General features: G+C 43.2%; 1 protein-coding gene across 1 annotated transcript in view; it reads right to left on the bottom strand.

Moving 5' to 3' along the window:
- Positions 1-660: 660 nt before the first annotated feature.
- Positions 661-25,431, bottom strand: part of SLC4A1AP (solute carrier family 4 member 1 adaptor protein) — an 85,344-nt gene continuing 60,573 nt past the window's right edge. The window contains exons 11-14 of the mRNA XM_030194580.1: positions 15,226-15,312; positions 10,458-10,534; positions 3,691-3,760; positions 661-961 (exon numbers count right to left, since the gene is read on the bottom strand). Of these exons, the coding sequence (XP_030050440.1) occupies positions 912-961; positions 3,691-3,760; positions 10,458-10,534; positions 15,226-15,312 (284 nt within the window). The 3' untranslated portion in view covers positions 661-911. The remainder of the gene's footprint in view (positions 962-3,690; positions 3,761-10,457; positions 10,535-15,225; positions 15,313-25,431) is intronic.

The raw sequence follows: 25,431 nt of genomic DNA, 5'->3' as shown, positions 1-25,431 counted from the left end.
TCACCCTCAACGTTCTATTGTCTGCTGACGTCACTGAAGCCAAGGTTCGTATGTTCGAAGCTCTGAAGCCACCAAAATCACAGTCTCTGGGCCCCGCCCTCGCGTCAAACGTTATGACGTTGAGGGCGGAGCAGATTCCCACCTCCAACGATCTACTCAGGCCACAAACTCCGGATTTCCACACTGTACCTCTGCCACCTACAACGGAAACAACAGCGGTGCATGCCACGAACCAGGTAAAACCGCGACGAACCATGTAACCCTTGCTAGCGCCCGTTTCATTGCGCTCAGAAACGGGCCTTTCTTTCCCAGTATTAGATAAATACCCATAAAATCCTGCTATCTATATTGATGTTTGGGACATGATTGTATGCATTGATTATCAGTTCCCACATCTTTCTTGTTTGGTGGCTTTTAAAAAAAGAGCGAAATACCAATAGCACCATCTCATGGTCACACTCATTCTAGCACTTTGTTTTGGCAACCCCCCCCCCCCCCCCCCCCACTAAGGGCCAATAAAACCTGATTCAAGAAGCTTTTCCCTCTGAGTGGAATGTTCAACGATCGAAGCCCCTTTTTCCTTGGCCTTCAATGATTTCATAGGATTGCTTCTTGTAACACCCAAGGGAGCAAAAAAAAAAAACAATGTACAGCCCTTACCTCAGTTAATTTGTTTTTTTTAATTTACAAAACCATATTCCATTTGTACATTTATAGACCTTTCATTTTACAAACAAGAAAAGAAACAACAAACAAATAAAATCCATGTTTTTATACAACACTTGAAACAGCCAGCTCCGGAATTTTGAGGGGGGGAGGAAACGTGTCAGCAGTCTGGGTGGTATATGCTGTTACTTATTTTGTGAGCAGTTAAGTCGGGATCAAACAAGGCCCAAAGCTCCAGGCAGAGCTTAATAACCATACTTGTCATTCAGATGTGTCCTGCCATCCCCACTTTGTCCTAGGACAAGGAAAGAGAAATAGATTTTCAGCCTCTTAAATCATATTTGCACCATTATAAGGGCAACCTCGCCCCAAACTGACACTTTTGCCCCACAGAATAGATTACAACTTTGCAAAATAAAACAAAATAAAACAGAATTTTAATATTAAGTGACATTTCAGAAGAACTGCCAAACAGAGTCAGATCAGGAATCTACTACTACTACTACTACTATTTAGCATTTCTATAGCGCTACAAAGCATACGCAGCGCTGCACAAACATAGAAGAAAGACAGTCCCTGCTCAAAGAGCTTACAATCTAATAGACAAAAAATAAATAAAGTAAGCAAATCAAATCAATTAATGTGAATGGGAAGGAAGAGAGGAGGGTAGGTGGAGGCGAGTGGTTACAAGTGGTTACAAGTCAAAAGCAATGTTAAAGAGGTGGGCTTTCAGTCTAGATTTAAAGGTGGCCAAGGATGGGGCAAGACGTAGGGGCTCAGGAAGTTTATTCCAGGTATAGGGTGCAGCGAGACAAAAGGCGCGAAGTCTGGAGTTGGCAGTAGTGGAGAAGGGAACAGATAAGAAGGATTTATCCATGGAGCGGAGTGCACGGGAAGGGGTGTAGGGATGGATCTAGAGAGGCCTATGGTCCCATCTCTAGCAGTGGCAGGCAGTGGATGCCTAGGTACATGTTTATAACATAAGTGTGTGGGCATGGTATGTATATCTGTGTTACATCCTCCCATATCTAAGCAGTTACATGTTAGGGATGGATGCAGGTAAATTCTTTTCTAGGTGTACTATGGCCCTTTACAGATGAGGTAACCAGGACTGCACACAACATTCAAGATATGGATAGTAAAAATCCCAGGCACACCCCACAACAGACCTATTGCTAACATCTTATTAACACCTTTTAACTGCCACTGCACAATAAGCTGATCCTTTTTGAAGAATTATGCACAGTTAGGGTTACCATACGTCCGGATTTACCCGGACATGTCCTCTTTTTGAGGACATGTCCGGGTGTCTGGACAGGTTTTGCCAGTCCGCCCGTTTGTCCGGATTTCTGGACGGGCGGGTGGCGGACCTATCATAGCCTCCCCTCCCCTTCTACTATCTACTGCCCTGGTGGTCTAGTGACCTCTTCGGGGCAGGAAAGAGCCCCCTCCTTCCTCCCCGGAGTGCTGCCTTGCCCTGCATTCTGTTGCTGTGACAGTCTCGGGATTCAAAATGACCGCCGAAAGTTGAAGCGGCCTCGCGAGACTTCAACTCTCGGCTGCCATTTTGAATCCCGAGACTGTCACAGCAACAGGATGCAGGGCAAGGACAGAGCTCCAAGCACTAGACCACCAGGGTAGTAGATAGTAAGTAAGGGGAGGGGACGTAAGGGGAGGGGAGGGGGGCAGGGGAGGGGAATATGGGACAGGGGGCGGGGCATGTGTCCTCTTTTTCAGAGGACAAAATACGGTAACCCTATAATAAATCCAAGATGTCTCATTTGCTACAGGAGACAGATCACCAATGTATGCAAACCAACTCAGAATCTTTCTATCTGTATTACTTTAGAGTAAGCATTCTCAATCCAGTCTTTGAAACACACCCTGCCACTCAGGTTTTCAGGATAAATACAATGAATATGAATGAGATAAATCTTCATGAACTACCTCCATCTCCCTCATGCATATTTATTGTGGGTATCCTGAAAACCTGATTGGCTAGGTGTGTTCTGAGGACTGAGCCAAGAACACCCTGCTTTAGACTGATGTTGGCTTTGCGAAAGCAAAAAAAAAAAAAAAGTGGCATTCTGTAGGTACACTACCTTTGAGGGAGGGAATGGCATTCTTTAATTGTTATAATTTCCTGTTTCTCATCTTAACTCAGGCAGCAAGACAGTATTAACATCAGACAATACAACTTACAATTTGAGATCAAAGAGAATAAAGAAAGCAAAATCAACCAATTTGTGTGTGTGCATATCAGCCCTTAAAGTTCCATCCTCCAGCCTCAGCACTGAATGAAAGGTACATTCAGAGGGTTTAAGAAGGCCAATGGGTAAATTTTAACTCATGCAGTTCTACTCATGAGTATCTAGACATACCCCAAGATGATGGAAGGAACAGACAGACATCCAGAGTATCTGAATGTGTTACATTTCTACCAACTTTGAACCAATGAGCAAATGCAATAAAATAATGCTTGGTATCAAAAGAGAAAAGAAAAAATCACATAAGCAGATTAAAAAAAAAAATATTTAGACACGTTCACCATTTTAATCCCTCAGCTGAAAGGGGCTCTGGCACCTTTCAAGCAATTCACGTGCCAGACGAGGGCGGTGGTAATCCTCCTCCTTCAGTGTTCATATCCAGACTCCTGAACACAACAGCGCACAGCACTACCCAAGCCAACCTTCAGAACAAATTATTACCAGAACTTCTGCTGCGTAACCATGTGACTTGTTTCCAGACACGATGCTGGAAACACAAAAGCACCGTGCACACTGATGCAATGTTAAAACAAATGAGAGCCTTTTCTCCTCTCCTCCGACACGCTATCTGATACATTATCAACGCCTCTCACTAACATATTGTCAAGGCAATGCTCATTTTTAGAGTAGCAGCATTGCTCAGTTTTGTTCTGCAAACCTCCTCCCACCCACAGAATCCACAAAGCCTACGTAGAACAATATGACAGGAGTTAAGCACAATAACACTAAGGCTAGAACCCCCTCCCTCCCATGGTACCTGCAGGTGGCACCCACACACAGTAATCCGGGTCATCTTCTGGGTACTTATTGGACATATGCTGTGGAGGCTGGAGAGAGAGAGGGAGAAGACAGTGTTTATTAACCTGTTAAAAATTTAATGCAGTTTCATGTTACTCCTATTGCTAGGTTGCAATCTGCCATTTCCAAGTTTACCTCATCGATTGTATTTATGGTTATACTCGGTCAACTTACTATTGTTATGGTGTTAATAAAATTGTAAGTTTCAGGTCAAGCAGTAAGCCGCCTTGGGTGAATCCCTTCATAAAGGTGGTTAATAAATACCAAATAAACAAATCAAGCATTCTGTGGTAAGCTTTCCTTGGCATTTGACCCCCCCCCCCCTTTTCTAGTGCACGGCCATGTGGACCAGTGAGTAGCCTGCAGGAGAGTGGGCAGTGCTTCCTGGTCCCTTACTGTGCAATTATATCATAGATCCAGATATCTCCGCAGCAACACAAGACCTCTTCAGCACGTGTTCACAAGTAGTAGATTGAGGTGATTGCAGTCACTGCGCCTTCCAGTAAGTCACATAACAGATGACTAATGCCGTCTTTCACACAGATGATGCAGTCGACCCTTGCACTTGAAAGTTTATGCTTCAATATATTGGTTAGTCTACAGGGTAAGGGCTATGCATTTGATATACCACCTTCAGTGGTATAACCTAAAGCAGTTTACATATTGTATACAGGCACTTTCTCGGCCCCTAGTGGGTCACAATCTATGTTTCTTTTTATGTACCTGGGGCAAAGGAGGGTTAAGTGATTTGTAGAGGGTCACAAGAAGCTGCAGTGAGAACTGAACCCAATTCCCCTGGTTCTCAGTCCACTGCACTAATCATTAGGCTATTCCTCCATCATTCAGCACGTTCAAAATTTGCAACGTATTTTACAAGAGACTCACTTGAAGTAAAAGCCTTTTGTAAAATATGTAGGAAATAAACAGAAATAAATCAAAACATAGAAAAGAAAGTAAGATACTTTTTTTTTTAAAAGGACTAACTTAATACATTTTTTTTATTAGCTTTCGAAGGTAACCCTTCTTCAGATACCAGAATACATGTGAACTACAAAACCATTACAATGACAGTCTCACAGGAAGAGGGAGGGGTGGGCTAGGTGAGAAACAGGGAGAGATGGATGGCTGATAGAGTGACAAAGCAGTATAATTTTATGGCTTATAGTGGCAAGAAGGCTCAGATCCTTGTTAAGTCCTGTCTGGTGGGTGTAAAAATATTTAATCATTTTGATTTCAAAGCTCTTATGTTCATGGATTGTCTTAAAATGTAACAGTTGCTGAAAAAAGTGTGTGTATTTGGCAACATGTAAAGTAGCAACAGCTATTTCAGAAAAACAACAACAAAAAAATGTTGTCAGAAAAAGAATGACATTTCGTTGGGCTCTATATATTTACGATGCAAACAGTATGTAAGTGGAGGATTTTGCTATGCACACATGTAAACTCTACCGCCTGCACATTTGAGTAGCGGAGAGGGGAGCTGATTGAGGAGCGAAGCTCCAAAACTCATAAGAACAGCCAAACTGAGCAAAAACGATGGTCCATCCAGCCCAGTATCCTGCTTCCAGCAGTGGTCAATCCAGGTCACAAGTACCTGGCAGAATCCCATGTAGTAGCAACATTCCATTCTACCAATCCCAGGGCAAGAAGTGGCTTCCTCATGTCTCTCTCAATAGCAGACTATGGACTTTTCCTCCAGGAACTTGCTCAAACCTTTTTTAAACCCAGATACATTAACCGCTAGTACGATATCCTCAGGTAACAAGTTCCAGAGTTTAACTATTCGTTGAGTGAAAAAATATATTTCTTCCTATCCGTTTTAAAAGTATTTCCATATAACTTCATTTAGTGTCCCCTAGTCTTTGTACTTTTTGAAACAGTAAAAAAAAAAAAAAAAAGAGAGATTCACTTTTATCTGTTCTACCCCACTTAGGATTCTGTATACATCTATCATCTCGCACATTCCTTAATCTTCACGTCCCCAATTGTAAGGGTCTAAAATACAAACTAACGTAAGCATCAACCTTTTCCTATGTGAGTACACAACTCTGGAACGCACCTGCCGCGTAACCTAAAAACGATCAATGAACTGGCCAACTTCCGCAAATTACTGAAGACCGATCTGTTTGACAGGACATACCACAAGGATCAACACATGTGAACTCCCCCACATGCATCTTGAAATGTCTCACAATGTTTTCTTGTTATATTAATATCATGTAACCCAAAATCCTTCTGTAATACCAAATGCCTATTCTCGTATGTCCACTATTCATGATGTATTGTAAGCCACATTGAGCCTGCAAAGAGGTGGGAAAATGTGGGATACAAATGCAATAAATAAAATAAATCCCCCCCCCCCTCAGCTATCTCTTTTCCAAATTTAAGAGCCCTAACCTCTTCAAGTCTTTCCTCATATCAGAGGAGTTCATCCCCTTTATTGTTTTGGTTGCCCTTCTTTGAACCATTTCTAATTTCTATCACTCCCTTAGAGATCCTATGTACTTATATACTCACCAAAGGTAAATCGTGCCAAACAAATCTGATCGAATTCTTTGGGTAACCAGAGAATTGGATCGAGGACGTGCGCCAGATGTAATCTACTTAGATTTCAGCAAAGCCTTTGACGTGGTTCCTCAAAGGAGGCTCCTGAATAAACCTGACAGACTGAAGTTAGGATCCAAAGTGGTGAACTGGATTAGGAACTGGTTGAGACAGACAGACGCCAGAGGGTGGTGGTGAATGGAATTCACTCGGAGGAAGGAAAGCTGTGTAGTAGAGTGCCTCAAGGATCTGTACTAGGGCCGATTTATAAGCAACATTGCCAAAGGGTAGAAGATAAGGTTTGCCTTTTTTGCGGATGATACCAAGATTTGTAGCAGAGTGGACACCCTGGAGGGAGTGGAAAACATGAAAAAGGATCTGCAAAAGTTAGAAGAATGTTCTAACGTTTGGCAATTAAAATTCAATGCAAAGGAGTGATGAACTTATGGAGTAGAAGTCCAAGGGATATGTATGTGTCAGGCGGTGAGAGGCTGATATGAACAGATAGGGAGAGGGATCTTGGGGTGATAGCATCTGAGGATCTGAAGGTGACGAAAAAGTGTGACAAGGCAGTGGCTGAGCACACCACCAGAATGCTTATCCACACTCTTTATCACCTCTTGCTTAGACTACTGCAACTTGCTTCTCACCGGTCTCCCAATATGCCATCTCTCCACCCTTCAATCTGTTCAAAATTCTGCTGCCCGACTTATATTCCGCAAGTGTCACTATGCTCATATTAGCCCTCTCCTCAATTCACTCCATTGGCTCCCTATCTGTTTTCGCATACAGTTCAAACTCCTCTTATTGACTTACAAGTGCATTCACTCTGCAGCTCCTCAGTACCTCTCAACTCTTATTCCTTCCTAAACGCCTTCTCGGGAACTCTGTTCACTGGGTAAATCTCTTTTATCTTCACCTTTCTCCTCCACTGCTAACTCCAGATTCTTTTCCTTTTATTTTGGTGCACCATACTTCCTGAGCCGGTACGTCAAGCTCCATCTCTGGCCGTGTTCAAATCTAGGCTAAAAGTCAATTTTTTGAAGCTACTTTTAACTCCTAACTCCTATTCACCTGTTCAGTACCCACGTCTGTTTTATCATTCCCACCTTAGTAATTCCCTTATCTCTTATTTGTCCTGTTTGTCTATCCTAATTAGATTGTAAGCTCTGTCAAGCAGGGACTGTCTCTTCATGTCCAGTGTATAGCGCTGCGTACGGCTAGTAGCGCTATAGAAATGATAAGTAGTAGTAGTATAGAGAGAGGGTTTAACCAGCAGAAGAAAGGAGGTGTTGATGCCCCTGTACAAGTTGTTGGTGAGGCCCCATCTGGAGTATTGTGTTCAGTTTTGGAGGCCATATTTTGCGAAAGATGTAAGCACTTGAAGTGGTCCAGAGAAGGCAACAAAAATGATACGGGGATTGTGCCAAAAGACATACGAGACTGGAAGACCTGAATATGTATACCCTAGAGGAGAGGAGGGACGGGGAGATATGATACAGACATTTAAATACTTGAAAGGTATTAATATAGAAATAGATATTTTCTAGAGAAGGGAAAACGGTAAAACTAGAGGACATGAATTGAGGTTGCAGGGTGGTAGACTTAGGAGTAATGTCAGAAAATTGTTTTTCACGGAGAGGGTGGTTGATGCCTGGAATGCCCTCCTAAGGGAGGTGGTACAGAAAACAAACTGTGGCAGAATTCAAAATGGCGTGAGATGAACACTGAGGATCTTTAATTAGAAAATGAATGGTATAAAAATAACCTCTAGATTAAATCAACAATGAACGTGATATTATATACTTGATAACGGTCTTCTTTGTTGTTTCTGAGACATAGACAGTAGAAGCCCGCCCGGCTCTGTCCTTATGTTCCAACTACTGAAGTTGCCGTCCAATCCTATCTGAATCCATCTTGTCATCTGCAGGATACAGACCATAAAAATCTGCCCAGAACTATCATCATGGTCCAAGTTACTGGAGTTTCCGTCGAAGCTCTCTCTAGCCTATCCTAAACCGGATTGTTATATGTGGCACTCAGACAGTACAAGCCAGCCCAGCACCGGCCTTAGCTGATATAGCCAGAGTTGTCACCCTAAGCACCGCTTGATATGCAAACACGTATGCAACCCTTTAAGTTTTGTTGATAATGAATGCGACTGTTGGGCAGACTGGCTGGACCATTTGGGTCTTTATCTGCTGTCACTATGTCCCAAGCTCACTTGAATTCAGATATCTGTTTTTGTCTCCACTACTTCTGCCAGGAGGCTGTTCCACAAATTGACCACCCTTTATATGAAGAAGCATTTACTCGGGTTACTTCTTGAGTCTATCCCCTTTCGTCTTCATCCTATGCCCCCTCGTTCCGGAGCTTCCTTTCAATTGAAAGAGACTTGCTTTCTTTGCATTTATGCCATGTAGGTATTAAAACGTCTATCATATCTCCCCTCTCCTGCCTTTCTTCCAAAGAATACATATTATAGATCTGGGTAAATTATACTTTCAATATGATTACAATTTACGTATCCATCTAATATTAATAACCATCCCTTATGCGTATAACCAACTTACTTTATTATAAGGATCAAATATTAAAATTATATATACACTAGGAAAGAAGGCCCGTTTCTCAGAGCAATGAAACGGGCGCTAGCTTTTTTTTTTTTTGGGGGGGGGGGGGGGGGTGACTCACAAACGGAGAACAGTGGTGATTTTCTTGGGCTGCCCCGTGGCTTGTCGTGGTTGTAGCTGGTTCGTGCGCTGCCGCTAGCGTTGTATCTCTGTGTGGGTGGCGATTTTCGTGGGCCGCCCTCGACATCATCGTGTTTTGACGCGAGGGCGGAGCACAGGTACAGTAATAAAACTCACCCTCAACGTTTGCTCCGCCCTCGATGTCATGACGTTTGACGCGAGGGCGGGGCCCGGTGGCTTCACCACCACGAACCTTCGAACCTGAAGGAACTGAAGTCAGTGGCTTGGCTTCACTGACGTCAGTGTCCTCAGAACGTTGAGGGTGAGTTTTATTATAGTAGCTATCTAGGACCGCCATTCATTCCCAATAATTTCACAACGATGTGAACATTCGGTTTCCGCATACTCCAATAAGTTATGTTTCAACAATTTTTATCGATGAATCGACAGAATAAACAACCAATAAGCTCAATAAGCAATAAATTGTTAAACAACATAATCTATAATAATCTGACTCAGCTCAGAATAATAGCCTTATCATCAAAGTTTTAGTTTTAAACAATTTTATTGATGACCTATCACAAACAATACAATATTCATACGCCATGTTCAAGATACATCAGGAAACAAATGAACAACTTGTAATCATAACATAGGTAGTAGCCATCACTTTTCTCTTTTGTTTCCCCCCTCCTTGCTCCCAGCTAGTTCTCCCTTATCCGTAATCATCAAAGTTTTAAACACTTTTCTCCCCGCCCTACCCAAACCGTAGCCCTCCCACCCCGCAAGGTTTAGTGTGTCATGACCACTATATACTGACTCCTTGACTCTAACAAAACCTAAGACCGTGTCTTCGCCTTTTGGGTTACTCTTCTTCCCTCTCCCCCTTTCCAATAAGTTATAAAAACTGGGGACTTCTTTTGATGGCGGGGGGTCAGGTGGGCTGCTAGGCCACTTGGGAAATTTGTCCCGGGGATGCTGGGGGGGGGGGGGGGGGGGGGGGGAAGAACCCCTGTTTGACACGTCTAGGCTTTTTTTTTTTTTGACAGCCCAGACCTGTCAAAGAACTGCAGGAGGCAGGTACAATACTTCCACACTTCCCCCCCACCCCCCATGATCAAAACTAATAGTGCACATAAAAATGCATGCTTTTAGTTTTGATCATGGAGGATTTAATTCCCCAGGCTGTTCCGGTGCTAATTTTTCACCGATGTTTGGAACAGCGAGGGGAATTTGATCATCGGCCCATAAGTATTTTTATATTAGGTCTGAAGTACTTAAGTCTGTTTCATTGCAAATGTTTTGCATTCCAGCGTAGTTGTGAAATTTAACTTTATCTAGATTACGACAATGTGTCACTTTAAAAATCATCACACAAACCCAATTATGCCTTTTTTTAAGTTCTTGGTTACTGGAAGAGAATGAAAAAGTTTGGAATGTTCTTGCACTAACCTAAAAGAGAACAGAAGCAAAGTCCCAAATTATTTACCTTGGCTGGCCCATGAAACACCTTTTTGTTTGTTGCTGCTACCGTCCCTTTGCATTTCTTGGCTTCACTTTTGGGGTCTAGAGAAAAAAAGTCTGATTTTAAAAATCACACAGCTCCTTCATCATACTCATAACTGCAGTTCTATCAGACTGGGGGGTGAAGGAACACTCTATAGGGTCAGGTCACTGTTGCTGTAAAATCAGAGATCTTGGAGGGGCAGTGTTCTGTCCCCCGATAGCCTTGCACTAGTTCATAATGTGATCCTGAAATGTGTGTAATGCCTTTACTGTTATTCCCATTCCTAAGGACTTTCGCTGCTGCAGTCTCTCATTGCAAAGATATATGAGCAAGGCACTGTGGGTAATGTAGTTCACAGGCAGTGCAACCACACTTGCTTGGTTGTGCAAGAATTGTTACCACTGGTTGTGAGGCCGCCCAGACCTCCTTTTTCTCTCTCTGCCGAGCTTGGCTCTTTTGTCTTCCTGCTATCATTTCCTGTTCAGCCTTACTATCTCTGTCCTGAGAGGTCAGTCAAGTATGACCTTCCCTTCCTATCTCTAGGACCACCCCTTGCTACCCGATGACAGGCTCTGTTCCCATTGGCCTCTATCTGCTCCTCCCTGAGCCTGTGTAAAGCCCCAACACCTCTTTGTCCTTTCAGCCACGAGGCATTCCAATACCATCTAGCCAGAGACATGGAGCATGCATCAGTGTTGCCAGGTGGGCGGTTTTACCGCCCAATTGGGCGGTTTCCTGCGACCCGCCGCGGGGAAACTTTTGCCCGTGGCGGGTTGCGGTTTTTTGGGCTTCTTTTTTTTTCTTTTGGCCGGTTTTCAGGCGGTTTTTTTCGGCTGCGGGGGGCGGGGTTAGTGACGTTTTGGGCGGGGTTAGTGACGTTCTGGGCGGGGACGATTACGGGGGAGGCGGGGCCGATGACGGCAGGGGCGGGGGTTGATGACGCGGGGGTGGGGGTGTCAGGGGCGGGGTTTGAGTTTGGGCGGGTTTTGGGCTGGATTTAGGCTGGTTTGGGTGGGAAAAAAATTTTCCACCTGGCAACCCTGGCATGCATCATCCTATGCCAGATAGCTCTGTCCTGCTGAAAACTCCCTGTAAAGAACCTGGATTTTTACTCTGAAGATATCTCCTCCCAAATGAGATATTGTACATTCCAGTCACCCAGCTTTGGACTATTTTCTACCTGTTCAACTATCTTTTCCCCTCCCTGCAATACAACTACCTCTCCTCAGATCTCCACCTCCCACAGCCTTCAGATTAAGAAGTCTCTGTATCCTGAAGCAACATTTCTGAACATCTATCTGTGAGTAAATTATCTGTGATTTATTCAATAAAAGAGACTTCATAAAAATAATAGAGACTTCAGGTGATTTGATGTGCCAGGGTTACACTCCATGATATTGGAGCTTCTAGTTACCAAGTTCCAAGAGTCATGACAGGCAGGGCTGGAAATCTAATGCCAGCCATCCGACACTCTTTCACTAGTCTAAAACACAAATGCAGAATATCAAAGAGAAAATTTAAAAACAACTCCCCCACCTCCCCAAACAGCCTCATAGCCTTTGAATTTGTGCAGTGGCACTTCTGAGGTTTAGGAAGCTGCTGAGGTTGGGGGGGGGGGGGGGGAGAGGGTGAGCAGAGGTTCAGGTCACCAAATGCTAAAGATCTGCAGCCAGATCTGTTCTTATGGTTGCCTTTGGCCACTGGATTTCTTACCACTTGATTTATGGTCCTCATGTTACAACTGGTTTAATTTATTTAGCATGTGTGGGATAAACATAAAGGAATCCTGTTCAGAAGGAATGGATCCTCAGAAGCTTAGTGGAGATTGGGTGGCAGAGCCGGTGGTGGTGGGCGGGGCTGGTGGTTGGGAGGCGGGACTAGTGCTGGGCAGACTTCTACGGTCTGTGCCGTGAAAATGGCAGATACTAATCAAGGTCAGGTATACACAAAAAGTAGCACATATGAGTTATCTTGTTGGGCAGACTGGATGGACCGTGCAGGTCTTTCTCGGCCATCATCTACTATGTTATTCTCCTAAACACGGAATTGTTGTGTCTGTCTTGCTGTGTACACCTTACAGCACTTAAGAAATAATTAGTATTAAGTTTGGCTTGGAGTGCACACCCGGAAGAAGCCAGTGGTTTTCATCACACATATAAACTCAACTCTTAAATACACATAATGCCTGCTACCTTATACGGGTTCCCTCGACACCCCATACATCTGGTTGGACACATACACAGACCTGCGCTGCCTGTCCTGGCAGATGAGTGCACTTTCAGGCATGGTCTGTCTCAATTGTACAACTCTATTCTAGTTTGGCGAGTATTTGAAGGGAGTGGCTCATTTTGGTCAAAGAAGGTCATGGCTTGCCTTTTAGAGTCACTACTGTTTACTGTAATGGGGCTTAATGACCCCCCCCCCCCACTCCCTCTTAATGGCAGGATGTTCTATAACGCTCCTAAAAGTAACAAATTGAAACTCTGGGTCTCTTACACACAGGCTAATGGTCACTTTCTCAGGTCCAAACAAAAGCAACAAGACAGTACATTACTAGAAACTACAAGTGAATCGTCAGTCTAGCTATGCCGTATGGACCTAAGGGAGTGTTAGGTTGTGATGGGCTTTCTGAAGAGCCGATGCACACCTCCGTGTCCTCTGCGGTATTCCTGCTTGCGATGGGCTTTCTGAAAGAGGTTCTGCAAACCACTGCGTTCTCTGCAGTATTCCTGCTAGCAATGGGTTTACTGGAGAGCCCCTCAAGTATTCCTGTCAGCAATGAGCTACCTTAAAGTGCTTGGCTCAGGCAAGGCACAGCAGACAGGGCATGGTACAGGCAGTGAGGACCCCCCCCCCCCAAATAAACCTGAGCCCAGACAGGACAGGGAGGCTCTAGGGCAGTGATGGGCAACCTTTTGAGCTTGGTGTGTCAAAATTCGCCAAAAAACCGAGCATAACTCGGGTGGTGTGTCACTTCGAGAAAAAAACCATAATTTTGCGATATTTATAGTTTAAATAACAAAAATGTATAATTGTAATATATAACTGTATTTAATAAACCAAAAACTAATTATTTAACTTACCTACTTAGTGACTTCTTTGTTCATCTGTCAGTCGGTTTCTTTTGTTGGTCTTGATAATATTTAACTTGTGTGGGGTGCCGTGAACTAAGATAAGTGAGGGGGAGGGGGAATTCTTTAACTAATCTGCCTATTAGTGACTTTTTTGTTGCTGAATTTCATTGGCTAAATCTTCAATTGAAGGTTGGTATTTTGTACACTTCAAGCCCAAGCAAGCGCTACTAACTTCATCTGTCAATCTGTTTCTTTTGTTGGTTTTGATATTATTTAACGCTGAGAATAAGGTTTCACAAAAGTACGTAGAGGGAAAAATTGTGAGTAAAGCCATTGCTATATTTTTCAGGGTGCTAAAAGTATCTGGTAATCGGATCCAGGCACTCCAAATTTCCTGGTAACTCAGATATTCTCTTAATAATTGCATCTTTATTCTGCATATCGTGAAATAGAACTGGTGCACATCTTAGGAGAGTTTCTTTAATAAATTCTCCCTCACTGAGTGCTTTTCCATGCTGAGCTATGGAGTGAGCAATGCTCAAACTTGCAGATGTTAAATTTGTAGAACCTTTTACAAATTTAAGGATGGACTTAGATTGGCTCTTATAAAAGTGTAGCTGCCTGGAAATGTATTCCTTCCTTTCATCCTCACTTTTTTCAAGAGCTGGGAATGATTAGTTTCAAAATGTCTATTTATATTCCACGTTCTGCTTACTACCGTTTCAGTACATAGAATGCAAAATGATCTGCCATTTTTTTCTATAATGCCATACATCTCGGTCCATGTCTCTTGAAAGGGTCGGCTACTGCTACTACCACTTCCTTTACTTAACCTTGGTTTTTTATTTTTTGGGTTCTCCATCAGGGGGGCAGAGACAGAAGATAGAATTATAGATAGCCTGTTAGCCCTGCAGGCAATTAGGGGTTAACTAGCCTAACTGACCACCTTATGTAAATTAAGATGGCTGCCGCTATTTCTAATGGCGGGAAACGGCACCCATAGCACATGCCCTCGCCTCTCCCAGCCTCCCCCTCACCTATCTCAGTAATGATGGTCAATTACAAATCCACGACACCCCAGAACAGTAGATTGGATGATGGTTGCTGGTAATGGTGATCACAGGGCCCTCAGAGATGCGTCCCCCACGGCATTCCGCTGCTCTCTGCTCCGCCGGCCGGAAGTGAGGTCAAAGATCCCCTAACGGCCGTGCAGGAGCCGGGGCAGAGGGAGCAGCAGGGAGGGAACAAGCGGAGGACTCGGAGGGAGCCAATAGGAGCGCACACGGCACCCCCCCAGCGGGTAAACATGCACGGGGGGGGGGGGGCGGGGGGGAGGTCGCGCTGCACCTGGGGGGGGCGCATCGGCGATCCGCCCCGGGTGTCAGCAAGGAACTCCGCTGCTTCTCTGTATGCGGCCACATGCGGCCGCGTGTCAGTACTGACACGCGTGTCATAGGTTCGCCATCAGGGCTCTAGGGAGAGAACAGCAGCCCTAAAGCTTAAGCCTACAGAAACCAAGGGTAAAAGACTGCCAAGGTACAAAGTTCTTTCCTTGACTCATTCTGAAGCTCCTGATTTGGTGTGTCTAGACTACAGCCAGGCCTGGTTTTTGCCGGCAATGGGCTTTCTGGAGAGGCTCTGCACACCCCTGTTTTCTCTGCAGTATTTCTGCTCACCTGCTAGGGATAGCCTTTCTGAAGAATTTCTGCATGTTACTGCTTTCACCTCTTCTGTACCACTGGACTGCATGTCAGAATCACCCTCTGTAAAAAGCAAAAGCACAAGACGTTCACAGTTTCATGAAACAACTCTTTCAATGGAGTGGCCTAATTATTAGTGCAGCAGGCTTTGATCCTGGTGAACTGGGTTCAATTCCCACTGCAGCTCCTTGTGACCTTGGGCAAGCCACTTGACTCTACACATTGCCCCAGGTACAAAACTTAGACTGTGAGTCCTCCAGGGACAGAGAAAGTACCTCCATATAATATGTACAACATTGCATACGTCTAGTAGGGCTATAGAAATGATTAGTAGTAGTAATAGTAGTCTTTCCTTTTTAAATCTGTGTGCAACACTGACAAACTGAAGGACAGGAAGGAGGAGGAAAAGGAGGGGGTGGGGAGTGGAGGAGAAGGGAGGGATCCAGAGATGACTGAGTATGCCCCTGCTAACTATGGTCATAAGTACATAAGTATTGCCTTACTGGGAAAGACCAAAGGTCCATCGAGCCCAACATCCTGTTTCCAACAGTGGCCAATCCAGGTCACAGATACCCGGCAAGATCCCCAAAATGTTCAAAACATTTTATACTGCTTATCCCAGAAATAGTGGATTTTCCCCAAGTTCATTTAATAACGGTCTATGGACTTTTCCTTTAGGAAGCCGTCCAAACCTTTTTAAAACTCCGCTAAGCTAACCGCCTTTACCACATTCTCTGGCAACGAATTCCAGAGTTTAATTACACGTTGAGTGAAGAAATATTTTCTCCGATTCGTTTTAAATTTACTACATTGTAGCTTCATCGCATGCCCCCTAGTCCTAGTATTATTGGAAAGCGTGAACAGACGCTTCACATCTACCCGTTCAACTCCACTCATTATTTTATAGACTTCTATCATCTCTCCCCTCAGCCACCTTTTCTCCAAGCTGAAAAGCCCTAGTCGCTTTAGCCTTTCCTCATAGAGAAGTCGTCCCATCCCCTTTATCATTTTTGTCGCCCTTCTCTGCACCTTTTCTAATTCCACTATATCTATTTTGAGAGCTATCCCCTTGCGGTACTGGTAAATCAGTTAATTTACTGCACCAGGAGCAACCAAAGTCAACCAGCCAGAAGCTGCACAGAAACATCTTCCACCTGCTAGAGATACAAAAATACTGAACTTCACAGTGCCCTTACAGGGTAGAGCTTACAATTCTGTATTCTTTATCTGCACCTGCTGGCCGATGGACATAACACCCACAGGTTCTGAATTGGGCTCGTGAACATGCTAAACTAACATAAAAGTTGACCAAGAAAAGTAAATAAGCAAAAAACTCTGGATATAAGACAAGAACCAATATAAGAATGAATGTCCTTTCTTAAAAAAATTGATAGAAATCAAACAAAATAAAACATGGAAAAGAAAATAAGATGATACCTTTTTTATTGGACAATTAATTAATCAAATTCATTTTAACTCACAACTACTTCCGCTTTAACAATGATATCTATCTGCAAATAATGGGCACTGCGATGGGCACCAGGACAGCACCCCAATATGCCAACCTTTTTATGGCTGAGCTGGAAGAGACATTTCTGAATACACACCAGACCAAACCTCTAAAATACTACCGGTACATCGATGACAGTTTTATGATTTGGACGGAGGGTGAAGAAACTCTGAAACAATTTTATTCTGCCTTCAATACATACCATCCTACAATCAGATTCAAAATTGACTACTCCCCAGAAAAAGTCAATTTTTTGGACACCACGGTCTCAATCAGAAATGGCTGTATACAAACATCTATATACAAGAAACCCACAGACAGATGCAGCTACCTCCACAACTCCAGCTTCCATCCTTCACATACAAAAAGATCCATCATTTATAGCCAAGCCACAAGATACCACCGTATCTGCTCTGACCCAGGGGACAGAGACAGACACCTTAAAAGACTGACTGCATCCTTCAAACAGAAAGGCTACAACCCCAAAATAATCTCCAAGAATATTGCCTCCTCCCTCAAAACACCCAGGGAGAATCTGCTACAGTACAAGGAGAAACAATCCAAAGACAGAATCCCCCTTGTAGTGACATACAATCCAGAGCTGGAAAAACTGAGGAAAATCATAAGAGATCTACAACCTATACTCCAGGAGGATGAATTACTGAAAGAGATATTCCCATCCCCACCAGTACTGGCCTTCCGACAGCCACCCAACTTAAAACACAAGCTAATCAGAAGTAAACTTCCATCACGGACTGAAAAGGAACAGAAGGGCACACGTCCCTGTAATTTATCCAGTTGCAAACTATGCCAAAATATTTCACAGGACCCCACAGTTATCCACAAAGGAAAGATATTCAACATAAAGGGATCTTTCACTTGCTCATCTTCCAATGTGGTATATATCATTCAGTGTAAAAAATTTAATGAAGGATGCTATATTGGAGAAACAGGCCAGATGCTTAAGACAAGATTCAATTTACATAGACATCACATGAACAATACAGCCAGTAGGACAGCACTTCACAGAACCAGGACACTGTACCAGTGATTTCACAGTGAGAATACTGAAAGGTAACTTTAAAACCATACAAGAACGTAAGACCTTTGAAGTCAGAATGATTGAATATTTTAACACCCAACAGAAAGGACTTAACAAGGATCTGGGGTTCCTAGCCCATTATAAACCATAAAACTGTATGTCTCTGTTGATCACCCTCCCCTCACCTACCCACACCCATCCTGTTAGAATATCAATGACATGCTTTGATGTCCCCATGCATACCTCCAACCCACCCCCATCCTCCCACCCTGTCAGACTGTCATAGTAATGCTTGAATGTTTTCACTTATATACACTGTCAGCTAGCACATTTGCTTATTTCCGATCTGAGGAAGAAGGGCAACCTTCGAAAGCTAATCAAGAAATGTATTAAGTTATGTCCAATAAAAAAGGTATCGTCTTATTTTCTTTTCCATGTTTTATTTTGTTTGATTTCTATTGATTCTACATGGAATGTTGCTATTCCACTAGCAACATTCCATGTAGAAGTCGGCCCTTGTAGATCACCGATGTGGCCGCGCAGGCTTCTGCTTCTGTGAGTCTGACGTCCTGCACGTACGTGCAGGACGTCAGACTCACAGAAACAGAAGCCTGCGCAGCCTTCTACATGGAATGTTGCTAGTGGAATAGCAACATTCCATGTAGAATCTCCAAGAGTAGCAACAGAAACTCAAATAGTAGCAACATTCCATGTAGAATCTCCAATGGTATCTATTTTACTGTCATAGTAGATCACCGATGTGGCCGCGCAGGCTTCTGCTTCTGTGAGTCTGACGTCCTTGAAATAAGAACATTTTCAATTTTTTTAAGTAGAGGATGTGTGGTAGCCGTGTTAGTCCACTCTTAAGGTTATCAATAGAAATCAAACAAAATAAAACATGGAAAAGAAAATAAGACGATACCTTTTTTATTGGACATAACTTAATACATTTCTTGATTAGCTTTCGAAGGTCGCCCTTCTTCGTCAGATCGGAAATAAGCAAATGTGCTAGCTGACAGTGTATATAAGTGAAAACATTCAAGCATTACTATGACAGTAAAATAGATACCATTGGAGATTCTACATGGAATGTTGCTACTCTTGGAGATTCTACATGGAATGTTGCTATTCCACTAGCAACATTCCATGTAGAAGGCTGCGCAGGCTTCTGTTTCTGTGAGTCTGACGTCCTGCACGTACGTGCAGGACGTCAGACTCACAGAAACAGAAGCCTGCGCAGCCTTCTACATGGAATGTTGCTAGTGGAATAGCAACATTCCATGTAGAATCTCCAAGAGTAGCAACAGAAACTCAAATAGTAGCAACATTCCATGTAGAATCTCCAATGGTATCTATTTTACTGTCATAGTAATGCTTGAATGTTTTCACTTATATACACTGTCAGCTAGCACATTTGCTTATTTCCGATCTGACGAAGAAGGGCAACCTTCGAAAGCTAATCAAGAAATGTATTAAGTTATGTCCAATAAAAAAGGTATCGTCTTAGTTTCTTTTCCATGTTTTATTTTGTTTGATTTCTATTGATTCTACATGGAATGTTGCTATTCCACTAGCAACATTCCATGTAGAAGTCGGCCCTTGTAGATCACCGATGTGGCCGCGCAGGCTTCTGCTTCTGTGAGTCTGACGTCCTGCACGTACGTGCAGGACGTCAGACTCACAGAAACAGAAGCCTGCGCAGCCTTCTACATGGAATGTTGCTAGTGGAATAGCAACATTCCATGTAGAATCTCCAAGAGTAGCAACATTCCATGTAGAATCTCCAATGGTATCTATTTTACTGTCATAGTAATGCTTGAATGTTTTCACTTATATACACTGTCAGCTAGCACATTTGCTTATTTCCGATCTGACGAAGAAGGGCGACCTTCGAAAGCTAATCAAGAAATGTATTAAGTTATGTCCAATAAAAAAGGTATCGTCTTATTTTCTTTTCCATGTTTTATTTTGTTTGATTTCTATTGATAACCTTAAGAGTGGACTAACACGGCTACCACACATCCTCTACTTAAAAAAATTGAAAATGTTCTTATTTCAAAAACCTTTTAGCCGGAGACTATTAGTGGAATTCTACCATAACTGATGAATATTTTAGTTTCTTGTAATGTTTAGAATAATTGGTTTTAATTCTTAGAAATGACTAATTGTTCTCATTTTACTGTGCATTGAACTGCGAGGTATTCGTATAATATAAGAAATGTTACTGTATCGGAGTAGTCTAGTGGTTAGTGCAGTGGCCTGAGAACCAAGGGGAACTGGGTTTGATTTCCACTGCAGCTCCATGTGACTCTGGACAAACCACTTAACCCTCCATTGCCCCAGGTACAAATTAACTGTCTTTAATATGTAAACCGCTTTGATTATAACCACAGAAAAGTGGTATATCAAATCTCATCCTCTTTCCCTATTGTTGTATTGTATCAGAAGCATGCATTTATGTACAGTTTTTTCTTTTTTTGTTCTTTTAATGTAAATAGGAGGAAATATTATTTCATTTAAAGAATAGATAAGCTCTGGAACTCATTGTCAGAGATGTGGCATCAGCAGTTAGCGTATTTGGGTTTAAAAAAAGGTTTCGACAAGTTCCTGGAGGAAAAGTCCATTGTCTGTTATTGAGGTGGACATGGGGAAAGTCACTGCTTGCCCTGGGATTGATAGCTTGGAACAGTGGTACTAAGTGGGTTCCTGCCAGGTGTTTCCTGGATTGGCCATTGTTGGAAGCAGGATACTGGGCTAGATGGCAGTGGCGTTCCTAGCCTGGATGACACCTGGGGCGGATCGCCGATGCGCTCCCCCCCCTGCGAAATGACACCCCCCCCGGGTGCACGCCGCTGGGGGGGGGGGGGGGGGAGGTGTGCCGCGGCGCGTGCCTGTCAGCTCCGAGTTCGTCGACTTCGCTTGTTCGCTGCAGCTCCCTCTGCCCTGGAACAGGAAGTAACCTGTTCCGGGGCAGAGGGAGCTGCAGCGAACGAGCGAAGTTAGCGAACTCGGAGCTGACAGGCGTGCTCCGCGGCACCCCCCAGCGGCGTGCACCCGGGGCGGACCGCCCCCACCCCCTTGGTATGCCACTGCTAGATGGACCACTGGTCTGACCCAGTATGGCTACTCTAATGTCGTAAAGCATATAAACAGCAAAGGTGACAAAAAAAACTTCTAAATCAAAGGATGTGGTGCCGACTTGTTCTTGCTTGAATACAGCCGTTATGCAGCACTAATATAAGGCAGGATACCTTGGATGTGCATTATTAGGGCAGTTGTTTATTTGCATTACTCGACTGTAACCATTGGGTATTCGCTAGTACTGACTCCTGAGGCAGGCCTTGCAGCCGAAACATGGCTCGTGTCGAGTCTTCGTTACCAATTAAATTCTGCACCACATCCTTGGATTTGGAACTTTTTTGGTCACCTCCATGTAGAAGTCGTCCCTTGCAGATCACCAATGTGGCCGCGCAGGCTTCTGCGAGTCTGACGTCCTGCACGTACGTGCGGGACATCGGACTCACAGAGACAGAAGCCTGCGCAGCCTTCTACATGGAGTGTTGCTAGTGGAATAGCAACATTCCATGTAGAATCTCCAATAGTATCTATTTTATGTTTGTTACATTTGTACCCCACGCTTTCCCACTCATGGCAGGCTCAATGCGGCTTACATGGGGCAATGGAGGGTTAAGTGACTTACCCAGAGTCACAAGGAGCTGCCTGTGCCTGAAGTGGGAATCGAACTCAGTTCCTTAGTTCCCCAGGACCAAAGTCCACCACCCTAACCACTAGGCCACTCCTCCACTCTACTGGTCCTCTAAATCTGTATTTTGGGACACTGCAGACATCAACCAGATTGCTTAACCATAGATAGTAAAATGAAGGCAGATAAAGACCATATGACCTATCCAGTCTACCCCATCCGTGCCATCTACTATCTCTTCCTGTCTCTTAGAGGTCCTATATACCTGTCCCAAGCTTTCTTAAATTCAGTTATAGATTTTTGTCTCACCACCTCCACCGAGAGGCTGTTCCACAAATTCACCCTATTCCCCCTCGTTCCAGAGCTTCATTTCAATTGAAAGAGACTTGCCTCCTGTCCCTTTATGCCATGGAGGTATTTAGACATCTCAGATCTCCCCTTTTCCGCCTTTCTTCCAAAATATACATATTGAGATCTTTAAGTCTGTCCCCATATGCTTTATGACAAAGACCACTGTCCGTTTAGTAGTCGCCCTCTAGACCAACTCCAACCTGTTTATATCTTTTTGAAGGTGAGCTCTCCAGAATTGTACACAATATTCTAATTGAGATCTTGACATCACCACCTCCTTTTTACTACTGGTCATTCTTCTCCTTTTGCACCCAAGCATCCTTCTAGCTTTCGCCACCATCTTTTTTACCTGCTTGGCCACCTTAAGATCATTGAATGGAGCGGTAAGTTTAGTCTTCTCTCCCTTTCTAATACGCAGTTTTGCCTGATATCTATAGTACAATTTCCTTTTCTCCTCAATAGAATTGAATCTCCCATAAGTTTAAAACTAAAGCTGAATAGGATTATATATTTCTTTTTGTTGTTTTGTTTTTCTGGTGTAATTTCATTTCTCTTTCAGGTCTTTTTCTGCCGTCATTTACTATGTTACTATGTTTGCTGTTTGTATGCTGCTATAGAAGTGATAAGTAGTACAAACTAATGCACGCGTCAAACTTTACCTACATGAGCACACAATTATGGAACATAGTAACATAGTAAATGACGGCAGAAAAAGACCTGCATGGTCCATCCAGAAACCACATTTATGAAAGAGAAAAGTTTTCAAATTCCTTATGAACAAAAATTAGAACCACGAGATCTTAAAGAAAAAGGACACTCAGTATCAGCTCAGCCACCTGATACTGACTGGAAGAAGAGAGTTGCGGCTACAGGGAGACAGAGAAGTCTGGAATAAAAAAAACTTTTAAGCAAATCGATAGGGACCCACTTGAGTAAATCCCAGTTTTTATTATTATAATTATTTAATTCCAGCTTAAAGCTATGCTTTTCCCAAAAGGCTAATCAGGAAATAATGGCTGAGAAGGATTACATGACATATTTTTGAGCAGTCACCTGTATGGTGAGGCTTGGTGTTGTTTGCCTAAGTGTATGGGTTATGAATATGTCAGGAAGTTTATGTTCCTGGATGATTTATTCTTAATTTTTTTAAAATTTATGCAATTATTCAAATAATAAATCAAGAAAAACTTGTACACAAAAGCTGAAAGAGAAATGAAATTACACCAGAAAAACAAAACAACAAAAAGAAATATACAATCCTATCCAGCTCTAGTTTTCAACTTATGGGAGATTCAATTCTATTGAGGAGAAAAGGAAATTGTACTATAGATATCAGGCAAAACTGCGTATTAGAAAGGGAGAGAAGACTAAACTTACCGCTCCATTCAATGATCTTAAGGTGGCCAAGCAGGTAAAAAAGATGGTGGCGAAAGCTAGAAGGATGCTTGGGTGCAAAAGGAGAAGAATGACCAGTAGTAAAAAGGAGGTGGTGATGTCAAGATCTCAATTAGAATATTGTGTACAATTCTGGAGAGCTCACCTTCAAAAAGATATAAACAGGTTGGAGTTGGTCTAGAGGGCGACTACTAAACGGACAGTGGTCTTTGTCATAAAGCATATGGGGACAGACTTAAAGATCTCAATATGTATACTTTGTAAGAAAGGCAGAAAAGGGGAGATCTGAGATGTCTAAATACCTCCATGGCATAAAGGGACAGGAGGCAAGTCTCTTTCAATTGAAAGGAAGCTCTGGAACGAGGGGGAATAGGGTGAATTTGTGGAACAGCCTCTCGGTGGAGGGTGGTGAGACAAAAATCTATAACTGAATTTAAGAAAGCTTGGGACAGGTATATAGGACCTCTAAGAGACAGGAAGAGATAGTAGATGGCACGGATGGGGTAGACTGGATAGGTCATATGGTCTTTATCTGCCTTCATTTTACTATCTATGGTTAAGCAATCTGCTTGATGTCTGCAGTGTCCCAAAATACAGATTTAGAGGACCAGTAGAGTGGAGGAGTGGCCTAGTGGTTAGGGTGGTGGACTTTGGTCCTGGGGAACTGAGGAACTGAGTTTGATTCCCACTTCAGGCACAGGCAGCTCCTTGTGACTCTGGGCAAGTCACTTAACCCTCCATTGCCCCATGTAAGCCGCATTGAGCCTGCCATGAGTGGGAAAGCGTGGGGTACAAATGTAACAAACATAAAATAGATACTATTGGAGATTCTACATGGAATGTTGCTATTCCACTAACAACATTCCATGTAGAAGCCTGCGCGGCCACATTGGTGATCTGCAAGGGCCGACTTCTACATGGAATGTTGCTAGTGGAATAGCAACATTCCATGTAGAATCTCAAATAGTAGCAACAGTGGAGGAGTGGCCTAGTGGTTAGGGTGGTGGACTTTGGTCCTGGGGAACTGAGTTCGATTCCCACTTCAGGCACAGGCAGCTCCTTGTGACTCTGGGCAAGTCACTTAACCCTCCATTGCCCCATGTAAGCCGCATTGAGCCTGCCTTGAGTGGGAAAGCGCGGGGCACAAATGTAACAAAAAATAAAAATAAAATAAAAAATGGTACACTTACAAGGAAATCTGAGATGGAATATGGCCTCTAACTGAAGGCCTCCAGACTGCAACAAGAGAAACTGTCACTTCTGGGACTCTCTGGACAAATCAGGAAATGCATAAATTTTAGACCAATTGTCTCTTGGTCAAATTGGAGTTATTGTATCCTTAGACCAACTGTACCAAACTCATGCTGAAGAGGTCATAAACACTTCAGGCTGCAAAGCATTTGACCTTGGTGTATACAAAGGTTTGGAGAAGTTTTGAGGCATGGTGCACTGAAAGGGCCGTTTCTCCTTTTCATTCTTCCCTGGTTAATATTCTGGCTTTTCTTCAGCATGGCTTTAAGAAAGGTCTATCCTTGAATTCCCTAAAAGTTCAAGTGGCAGATCTTGCTTGTTTCAGGGGGGTATCTACAGAACTCTTCCTTAGCAGTGCATATGGATTTAGTCTGTTTTTTTTTTTTTTTTTAAAGAGTTAATCAGTTGAAATCTCCTTTTTCTTTTTGACTGGTTTGCCCTGAATAGAATCTTAACTGGGTCCTTAAGGTACTACATATAACGCCTTTTGAGTCCCTTCAGACTACCGAACTGAAGATCCTAACCCTTAAGATAGTCTTCTAGTAGCCAAAGCTTCAGCCAGGAGAGTTTGTGAACTCTGACCTGTTTTCCTGCACAGATTTTTATTTTATTTTTTTTACTTACTTTGGAGTATTTGGTATACTGTCATTTACTAGTCTTTATGGCAGTTTATAAAGACCATAAAAAGAACCAATTAAGAGCATCAAGAGATACAACATATAAAGTGGTGGCGCTGTCTACCCATCAGGGTTGTCTACCCTATTGTAGATTTTGGTATCTGCAATAGGGTAGGTGTGCTTCCTTGTGCCCTCTGGGGAAGACCTCAATTCTGCTCTATCTCGAACAGTTTCTGGAATGGTCTGTTGAGTACGCCAAGGAAATCCTATTGCATATCTACGTGCCACATGGATGACGAACACTCCGTTGGTT

This window comes from Microcaecilia unicolor, chromosome 3 (genome assembly GCF_901765095.1).
Source record: "Microcaecilia unicolor chromosome 3, aMicUni1.1, whole genome shotgun sequence".
Classification (NCBI taxonomy): domain Eukaryota; kingdom Metazoa; phylum Chordata; class Amphibia; order Gymnophiona; family Siphonopidae; genus Microcaecilia; species Microcaecilia unicolor.
The sequence above is the reverse complement of the archived record's forward strand: the minus strand, read 5'-3'. Positions and strand labels throughout refer to the sequence as shown.